Below are 10,776 nucleotides of genomic sequence, written 5' to 3'. Positions count from 1 at the left end.
TCATTTTTCAAAAAGTATAAGAATGCTCACAGCAGGCAAGGAAAATATTTGCGTATATTAAATAAAACTACTGAAATAATTTAAGAGAAGCTTAAATGGGACAATATAGTCTAAAATCCACCTTTCAGATATTATGTGATAATTTCTCATATATATCTCAATACTTTGTTTGGTATACTAATAATAATTTTTTAAGTAATGCTTGTTGAGTGTAAATCGTCATTTAATTCAGTTCAATGGCAGTAAGGTATTTGTTTGATAGACAAAATCTATCTTGCAGGTTTACGTTATCTGTATCAAAGGGGCAAGGTCTATTTGCAAACATGCACTATCAGACCTACTAATCAATAGCAACAAACAATCGATGGCTGAGGACAAAGGTGAAAATAGATGAGAAGCCTTTCCTAGTTAAGGAAGTAAAATGTTTCTGAAAACTATTGTATCAACAAATAATTACAATCAGCATGGTATTTGCATATAATCTGTGTTTGATGATTTGTCACAACTATGCCTTAAATAGATGACAGAACTTTTTTAACATTGGATAACCAAGATGTTCATGCGATGTGGAAATTTCAACGCACGTCATACCTGTTTGGCTTTATTCTGTTTGTGTTTGGCGTGGGACGACTCATGTTGAAATGTCTCTGAACCCTCCCTTTTATTAAGGTACCCGCCAGCAGACACCAGGCACCCAATCAAAGTTACCCTCTTGCTTCTTCAAAGTTTCATTCTTAAGGTTAAGCACACCAAACAACTCCTTGTTGACGACTCCAGCAGGACCCTAATCAAGCCACCACAAGGCATTGTCACACAGATGATGGGGTCAGAATAGCAGATGTTATCATGCTCTGACCAGACCAAGAGGACACTACAAAAACAAGAAGGGCAGGGGTGTCACATTGTCTGTGACGCTGTTATTCGGGCTGACGTAGTAGAAGAGTGTGAGTGTGCCTTAGAGCCATAAGGTTGAACGGGACTATGCTAAACCTGGACTGCAGTGAGTATAGTGCTGCCTTCGCCCAGTCCTTGGCCATGGTGGGATTTGACAACACAAGGGAATTACCTGTGCATGTAAATATAACAGGTATGATTATGTGTTGAACTCATCTACTGCAATGCGTCAGCAGATGTTTATTTGTAAGTGTAAAACAAAACAATTATATGATAATACTGTGATAATACTATTATCATAATACAATTATATGATAATATGGGGCTATGCATCATGGGATATTTTTGTTTCGCCATATTAAGAGGATTCAAGAGAGTTGAAGTACTACAAAATCCTCAATCAATGTAAATATGCCGTACCCAGTCTAATAAAAACGTAGTTTTGCCACGTTTGTATGAGAGACACTAGCCGTTTCAAAAAATGTCTCCGCATAAAACCCACCTGATGACTTTGCTTCCAAAATGGAGTTATTTTAATGTGACTTCGCAATGTACAGGCCACATAACTGTAAACGTTAGATCCTGGTCTGTAATTTTAATGATCTGGTATATGTTTCGGTTTCTTATTTGCTATTGCTTCAAAGACCTTTGCAAAGAAAAATGTGTTAGGAGGACCTCATTCAATAAAACAGGTTACATGATGAAAGACATGAACATACAAGGCTTGTTGGTATACATGGTCGTTCGATTTTTTTCCACCTAATCTAGTAAATCATCATTTGCATTCTGCTGTGCTGAATCAGTCCTTCTCTTTTGAACATTAAATAGGAATGCTCAACCAGCAGAATACTCTACAAATGCAGCTAAGCGGAAGGCATATGTACTCTAATCTCTTAATTCAATCTAACTGATCTTTGACCATTGAAAGCCTTCCCATTGTTAAAATGTAATCCCTGGCTGCTCTGCCTACAGAAACTAAGCATGTGATTTACATACAAAACTGCCTCGGGCCAGTGTCCAGGGATACAAGCAAAAACAAAAAATCAAGATAGAGTGTATTTGATGAACAGCAATTTTAGCACAGACAATGCTGCAGTAATCAAATACTGAAGGAATACAACCGAGGGAAACACAGAACGAAATGGAAGCATTGCTCCTTATAGTAGAAAAGCGTGTGGACTTTGGCCTGCCAATTGCTGTACATCAGTTTTAATTAAAAGGGGAGTTTCCCCTTGCTCTGTGGTAATAAGTAGCAGCTCTCCCAGATGCCTAAGCTTTGGGCAGCTCCACATAACAATGACATATTTACCAGCCCTCTTTTCCCTGCTATCACTGGTGCTGATCTGGCCTGATGCTAACTAGTTGCCTAACTAATTTAACACTGCACATATCTGCACTCTGAATGCAAGTTACCAATTGTCAATTAAATCAAAGCATTACATCCATGAGTCCATCAACACATGGAAACATGCGGCCATACAAATAGTTCTGTTTCAACCAACGGGAAATCCCACTGATTTGTCAGGACAAAAATGGAAAGACCTACAACCAATCAGTTAATCATGCCCCCCCCGCAAAGAGAGTGTACATAGAGCACTGTGCTGCAAAGCCCTAGAGGAACTGACATCCATTATGTTTTAATTAACAGAGGCAACAGAGGGGGCAGCATCTGCTGATAGCAGTGCCATCCTGTGCTCCATATGTGCAGACCGGGCCACCGGCAAACACTATGGCGCGTCCAGCTGTGACGGCTGCAAGGGTTTCTTCAGGAGGAGTATCCGCAAAAATCAGAGCTACACTTGCAGGTGAGAACCATCAAAAGACAACACATAGTAAACCACGATAGGAGTGGTGCTACTGTGTTTAAAAAATGTATATGGATTGATTGATCATGGAGGAATTACATTAGAGGGGGCTGCACATTTACATCTTCATACATTTTACAGTGCGTTCTGCAGAGTCATCTCCTATGTATCACTACCTAATAGGGATGGGCAAAATTATTCTTTTCCGGGAACTAGTTCTTTCGGTTCACTATAACGATTCGTTTATTTGATTCGTTCGTTTTGATTCGTTCGTTACGTCAGATTACATCTTAAAAAAAATTAAAAATAAAAAAACTTTTTTTTATAATTTTTTTTTTTTTTTTTTAATTGGTCGTGGGTCCGGATAGGACCGTCAAGACCGCAGTCCGCCGTTTGGAGATGCCTGCTATATAGTATGTCGAACGTCCCACCAATATTTATACCACTTGCTTACTCTCTATATTCATTCATGGTTTTACATTTATAATTTTATTTTACTTTACATTTAATTCTTCATTGTTCAGGCATTACAGAACTTGCATGGTCATAAATAAAAAATACGAACTGCAGTTTAATTTCTTTGGTTGTTCTTAAATTGACGTACAATGGAGCAAAGACTCCTGGGATTGGGAAATGCGTTTATCCAATAAACAGATGGAGGTCAAGTCTATTTTCGAAAAAATGTAGGGGGATATATGAGTCGAATGGTATGACCCAAGATACGTCAGAGAGAAAGCGCGCATATTCGACGGTACCGCCTTGTCATTGGTTTACCCAGGTGCCATTCCAACACCATTGCTACCTCTCATTGGCTGAATCTTTGAGGAAGTTGTAGACTCAATCAATATAAGTCGCGGGGAGACGGAGCTCTGTTCGTTTGTAAATTTTATTTACGTGACCATATGTTTGGTTGATGTTAAAAAAAAGAATCAAAGAACCAGTTCTTCTTGTTTTGGGGAACCAGTTCTTGTCGTTCACGTTCGGGATTCGTTCGTTGTAACGAATCAGTCGCGACGTACACATCCCTACTACCTAATGATCACATGCACGTAAGCAGCACATGTGCATATCATACTTCCCTACACATAGCCAAGAGGGCTCCAAGGCCCCTCATCAGCATAGTGACCCTCACTCATTGCTCAGAGTCACTCTTGTTCCACTCCAATGGTCATGTTAGCATAACCTCCCTTGAAATACGTTTTTGGATAGAAACAAACATCCTCTCTACACTACAGAAGGCTTAGCTGAACGTACCTTCATAAGCATGTATTAGACCTAATCATTTTTCCTTGACACGCATTACTCTAACTGCTTTGCAAATCAAGCATTGGAATTAGTGTCACAAAGAAATCAAGTAATATACAATGATCTATGCCTTCCATGGGAGTATTGAATCCTTTGCAGAGTGAGATGTATCCTGTTTGAGGAAGATAAAAAACATGTTGACTGGCATAGATACCGGACTCTGTCCAGGCATGAATGCAATAACCTATCTTCAATAACAATGGACTGAAAATCAATGGTGAGATATAGCGGCGGATGGCCTTCTTCCCTTGGAGGGGGATTGACGTATCGTATGTGACAGTGAAAAGTGTACACCTTTGTCTGAGTGGTTGTCTGCCGCGGCATGTCCATTGTCAACAACAGCCTAGCAGACTTCTTTCAAACAACACGGCAACTTCTCAGAAAGTCTCCGTCGGCCCCCGAAAGGACAAATCAAAAGCCTTTTCTTTGCCCGAGAGTGCAGTTTCTCATCGTCTCTACCTTTCCTTCTCAGGTTTAGCAGGCAATGCATTGTGGACAAAGACAAAAGAAACCAATGCCGCTCCTGCAGGTTGCGCAAATGTTTCAGAGCTGGGATGAGAAAGGAAGGTGAGAGAACCATAACCCTTACAAAAGGTATGCTTGCCAAAGTTACATACATCCATTCTAATAGGGTATCAACATACGGTCAAAAGCATGAGCATACAGCTGCAGTTTCTACCTAAAGTGCATGCCAAGGTCAATAATGGTGTGTGTGTGTGTGTGTGTGTGTGTGTGTTCGTGTGTGTTCGTGTGTTTGTGTGTATGTGTGTGCGCGCCATTAGCTGCCATAGATAAGTCGAGGAAAGAGATGGGGATTCGAGGGGCCATGACTGGGCTCCTCTCATGAATAATTAACATGCCTTTGTACGGCCAAATATTTGCTCGGTAGCTTCAGTGCAGAGATTTCATTCTCCATATCCCAATACAGGAGTATGGTACATGAAACAAAGTTATGATACATCCCTTCAATAGAACATTTAGTTCAAAGGGTACTATAGGTGAGAGTTTAAAGAACAATGACCTACGCTTTTCGGCACCAGTGAAATGTCAACATACTACTGATCTAAACATTTCAATCACTTTTCTTGAAGTATAACTTTGTTAAACAAGGGAAATATACCATCTCCCACTGCCCACCATTTCGAAAAAGTATTCATCTTTTGCACATTTAATGCCATTACATAGGTTTTATAGTGCTACAGAAATATCAGCATGTAAAATTATTGTATGTATGATTGATGTGCATAATATTATTTGTCTAAAGGAGAAACACTATTTGATTGTCAAGATAAAGGCATACAGGGTGCTGAAAAAGTAGGAAGAGGCTAGTCTTTCAGATGGCTCAGATGACTCCAATCCATCTCTTAACTGATGGTCCGTAGAAGAATCATCTGTGACACTGTAACATAGAGCTATGTCATTATGGAAGGCCAGGCAGGTGTCTATCTCATACGCCAGCACCATGAATAGGCCCCAGATAGGCAGATTGGTTGCCGAGCAGGCAGCTCTGATGACTGATTGCTTGGAGGCAGGGGTCTTGTTGTCAACCTTGGTGAGGCCTATTGGAACTAGGCCGAGCCCATCTGGTTGCCCTCCTAATAACCACTCGTTAAGAGGTTTGGCAACATGTGAATGCCTTTTCTGTCCAGCATGTTTCTCACACAGTTAATGACTAGGAGGAATTAAAGGCAACAGTGTTGTTAAGACGACAGATTTCAGTCCATTTGAGGTTGTTGGTATGGTTACTAAATCTTTTTTGTGCTCCTCAGCCGTGCAGAATGAACGCGACCGCATCAGTAGCCATAGAGCCGAGGGTCAGGTAGCAGTGGGCACTCTGTCCATCAATGTTCTGCTTCAGGCAGAGGCCTGTGTGCATCAGGTAACGAGACGGTACACCTCTCTTACACTCTGCTTACTTACTGATACAACACACCAGAAATCAACTCAATTATTACATTTCCCCACACAACCTGGTCTTTTTCATTATAAAACAAGCAGAAAGAGGACAGCAATGGTAGGGATAAAATAATGCACATTCAATAGGCATTTATTCACCTCCCTGGAGATCCGAGCTGTAGGCTAGATTCAGTTACTCCTTAGAAACGACCAAATTGCCCAGGGACCCCATCTAATCATAGACTATTTAATTGCAGTGCTATAGGTCTGGGATTGTGTGCCAACGTCCAATTACCTTCAAATGCATAATAACAACCAGATAGCACTCTGTTTCTTGTGGAAAGAATGAACAGAAATGAATTGGATGATTGACAAACAGACCACTTAATGAAGCAGGAGGATTTTCCATCTTGGATTACTTATATTATATCCTGATGTTAGTGATGAGCCAAGGCCACCATACTACTTTGTAAGACTCGTACCGCAAGGGCTTTCCACACCTACTGATGCAACATGATTCCCATTCCTTCTTCATCACACACACACACACTCACACAAACACAAAATCCTTCATTTGATTTGCCACCCTTAGTTCCTAACCCTGCTATCGCCAGAGAGTTATGACATCAGCACCAAGAAGATAGCCTGCGTCGGTGACGTGTTTGACTCCATGAAGCAGCAACTCCTTCTGCTGGTGGAATGGGCAAAGCGCATCCCTGAATTTTGCTGTCTGCCAATAGATGACAGGGTATGGATGCCAACGGCCCAAATCACAGCTTACGAATTTACACATGGTGTACAAACTATAAGACAAAAGTCATGTGTATTTACCTTGGTGGACCTACTTGTGTACATTTTTCAGTGGTGGGCGACGTTTTGCATGACTACCTGTCTGCCTTTGCATGACTACCCTTCTGAGCTAAACGTGAACTAACTGTGTCTCTGGTTTGTGCAGGTAGCCCTGTTACGAGCCCACTCTGCAGAACATCTTATCCTCGGAGTGGCAAGGCGCTCCTTACCTTACAATGACCTCATTCTTTTGGGTTAGATGTGCCTTTTACCCTTCACAATTTAATTCAGTGGAAAAAGCTCAATCCTGGAAATGAAATATTATTAGGTTTTTGATAAGGTTTCTTTAAATTTATGGGAAAAAAAATATCCCTCTCCCATCCAATTGCAGTAGTTTAGCCAATTACATTTCATCAGGGTTTCAGGAGAAAACATGTATATCTCTTAAATTCTGCTAGGCCTTAATGTAGTCTGACTAATATCGTAGCACAAATGACCAATTCATGCAGACAAATGAAAGTTATCTGTAGTTTTACCTAAACACATATTTTTTCTTGTGCAGGAAATGACTTTGTTATTCCAGTACAAGGTGCTGAGATGGAGGTCCAGAGTGGCTTTCCGTATTCACAAGGAGCTGGTTAAACCTCTGAGAGAGCTCGACATCACTGACAAAGAATTACCTGCCTCAGGACCATTGTCTTCTTCGCTCCAGGTCAGTCCCTCAACACCTCATCTGTGCTTTGCAGACACAAACACGGATTTTGCCAGGAACATTTAGCCTCATTCTTCCAGTCAGTCCAGACGACCTGGTTTCACAATGGTAGATGAGAACATATTAATGTTGGGCTGTTATGGTTTTTCTGGCAGATAAACTCCTGCATGTCCTTTGAGCCTAGCAATTTGCTTATACAACCAGATCAAATGGATTTGAGAAATTTAACTGACATTAGATAATGATAAAATTGGATTTAATTCAACGTCAATGTTGAAGTATGCATTGTGCATGTGCCTGCTGTAGTTGGACATGAAAAGGCAATAAGGATAAACACAAGGTAGGTAGTTTATTTTTCGGGTTTGATGATGGGAGGTTGGAAGGCCAGTACAGATGATGTAGGAGAGACAACTGAAGGTTACAGTAGCCTTATTCTATTTATAATTTTTCATTCAGTGTCGCAAAGATTTGCATACGTTAACTCAAAAAAATTCCAATAAAGACCGGACACATTGGCTTGCTTCCGTTCAGGCTATTTTGGTAGGTCTAGCTCAAACATAAACTTGCAGCTTAAAGTAGGTCTGGAAAAATCTCACAAAGTTTTGAGCATCAAGACCTCAGATATCCTGAGACATCCATTTTTAGCTGGAAGTCAATCAGGAAGAGCCAAAGCACTAGCATTCTAAAAGTCTTTCTTCTTCTAACCTTGTTTTTTCTTCTGACAGACTGCCTGGGTTTGGGGTGCCCTCAGACAGTCCGCCATCTGCGTTTCCAGGCACACGTGTTGCTGGAGGAGGTGACTAGCGGGCAGAGGGGGCGCTTTGGGGAGCTTCTGCTGACATTGCCTGCACTGCAGAGTGTAGCCTGGCAGATGGTGGAGGACCTCCACCTGGCCAGACTTCTTGGGGAGGCCAGTGTGGACAGTCTGCTGCTGGAGATGCTTCTGGGGGAGAGAGCCACAGCCCAGCAGGGATCCAGCCTGGGTCAGTACTGAGTACTCAATGTGTATTTGGCTCGTGCCAATGCCAAATAAGCGTGACTCTGAACACAAGAGATTTTTGATTTTACATGGTGTATTTAAACATAAAGGGACTGTGGTGTTATGCTGCCTTTAGGCTTTTAACTATCAGATATGATATTTATAAATCTTCACCAGAGAGTGACCTGATTGAAGTGTGGAAAGAGAGTAAACGAGTAACCAAAATGACTTGTACACTCTGACTTTCCCCAGGGTCTTTCCCATCTATGCCAATGCCTTCTGACAGCAACTTGACCCCAGACCACTTGTATGGACACAGATCTTTGCCGAGCCACTTAACCTCAGTCATACTTCCAAGACCCTCATGTAAGGAGTAAATAATCGCATATCTTCTTCGAAAAAAGAAGGGATGAAACCGTCCTGTGTGATTGTATGATTGTCTACTAGTCTGTAGTGAATTATATAAAACATCAGCACCATGGTGAAGATTCAATATTGAAGTAAGCATTTTTTTTCTTAGCTGATGCTATGCAACACATAGGAATTTACTGAACCCATTGTACACTGTCGCTTCATTTCATCTTGACCTATTCTAAAATAGATGATCTAAAGAAATCCGGAAATACCACAATAGTCCACATATAACAGTGCATTCATATGATAGTCTCTTATGTTTTTTCTTAATGCAGCATTTTACGTTTCGTTGATAGGTAGGCGGCCCCATATCTGCTAAAACGCTGGTGGTGATACCGTTTTCTGTCTCGATCTTCAACAGATCTCCAAGAGGCCTCTCTGTTGCCCACACAGACTGGCACCGAGGAATACAGACACGGCACACTAGCTTCCCAAGACATGTCACCCGTCATACCTGCCTTTAGGTAGTCCCTCAAGCAACCAAAAGCGGAGCTGTAGGCTCGGTCGTTGAAGTGAACCCCGAAAGACATGCATTAGCATTCACAACTCACAAAAGACATCCACTCAAAGTGCCATACGTGTCCTTACTTTAGCACTGTTGGAGAACCTCATGATGTTTTTATCATTAAAATAACACATCAACATCAAATAATAATGAATAAAATCGAATTTCAATTAATATGGTGTTATTTTCTTATGGATACATTTTGTGTATCTTATAACGTTACACAACGTGCAACATATTTTGGGGGGTTTTCTGTTCTCACCAACTTTCCTATTTAGTGATAAAAGTTCAAAAAGTATGCAATGAAACGTCTCTAAATGGGCTAATGCATCGTCTACCAAATAACTATATTTAAAACATACGGGTTAAAGAACCGTTCAGTCAATTTAGAAGGCAATCAATGTGAGAGGTAGCAGGTGCGTGGATCTTCTTGTGATCTACACCTCTGGGTTACACCATTTTAATAATTTGCTGTTAAATAAATTGTTTTCAGTTTTTTACATTTTTAGTTATATCCCATTTAATGGCCAAATGGTGTATGATTATTTTTATTTCATTTGTATTAACTTATTTAAGTTTGAATTGTATATAACATGTGAAGAAATTTTGTTTCAGAACAAGCGGGCATATCACCAGCAGATGGCGCATAAAGCCCGTATATAACGCAGTTCCACTGTGGCGCCTAGTCGCATAATCAAGTAGGCCTAATTTTCAACCGAGGACTGAAAGTAGAAAACTAATTGATGTTGTGTTTTAAAATGTATCTATTTTCAATTAGCTCAATAGTATCACTCATATATTTTTAGAAGATATTGCGTCAATCTTTTATAATCAATTAGAAATAAATACATCTTTACAAGGCCCCATCAGGCCACCATGTAGGTCTATTCGTAGGTTTTCTGGTTATTTAATTTCTATATCCTCCCTCCTCTCACTCTATCTCCCTCCGACAGTGGGAAACAGGAAGTCTTTACAGCCTCTATGGTACAGCCAATATCCTATAGGGTTCATTAGTAACGCTTAGCAAATCAGTCAGTTGTTTGAGGTTTGAGGTGCCAACACAAGAGAGAACTTCAGGTTCTCCATGACTCAGCTCGTTTAAAAATAAAAAGGGGTGCTCTGAACGATGAGAAGATCTCCCCCTCTCCCCCGCTCTCCCTCTCGCCCTTTCCCCTTCTCTCCACGTGTTTATTATCACACCCGATATACCGGATACATACAAAAACAGAACATGGGGTAAAATTCTGTGCTCCCCTGAAGCTGATAGAAAACCATATCCACATCATTACACATAAGTGTTTTGACTGCTAATTAGTCTGCTCCTCAAATTATTTCATTAGATCCGGAGGCATACAAAAAGAGCCTAATCACCATCAAAGATCATGCAAGGGTCGGTTGGTTAATTTTGTAAAAATCCTTCAGTGGAAGGTCAGTTATATTGTCATCAGTTATAACATTGATGTAATAGTTCTTCTTA

At 40.7% G+C, this 10,776-nt stretch overlaps 1 protein-coding gene across 1 annotated transcript; it reads left to right on the top strand.

Moving 5' to 3' along the window:
* The first annotated feature begins 684 nt into the window (after positions 1–684).
* Positions 685–9,495, top strand: LOC130403968 (hepatocyte nuclear factor 4-beta-like). The gene is given in 12 exon segments (XM_056608527.1): positions 685–1,087; positions 2,543–2,699; positions 4,477–4,571; positions 5,774–5,883; positions 6,493–6,648; positions 6,856–6,943; positions 7,252–7,291; positions 7,293–7,363; positions 7,366–7,401; positions 8,127–8,384; positions 8,633–8,746; positions 9,156–9,495. Coding segments are annotated over 12 exon segments (1,338 nt in total). The 5' UTR covers positions 685–981; the 3' UTR covers positions 9,263–9,495.
* The last annotated feature ends 1,281 nt before the right edge of the window (positions 9,496–10,776 follow it).

Source organism: Gadus chalcogrammus, chromosome 14 (genome assembly GCF_026213295.1).
Source record: "Gadus chalcogrammus isolate NIFS_2021 chromosome 14, NIFS_Gcha_1.0, whole genome shotgun sequence".
Classification (NCBI taxonomy): domain Eukaryota; kingdom Metazoa; phylum Chordata; class Actinopteri; order Gadiformes; family Gadidae; genus Gadus; species Gadus chalcogrammus.
This window is presented reverse-complemented; position numbering and strand designations above follow the sequence as displayed.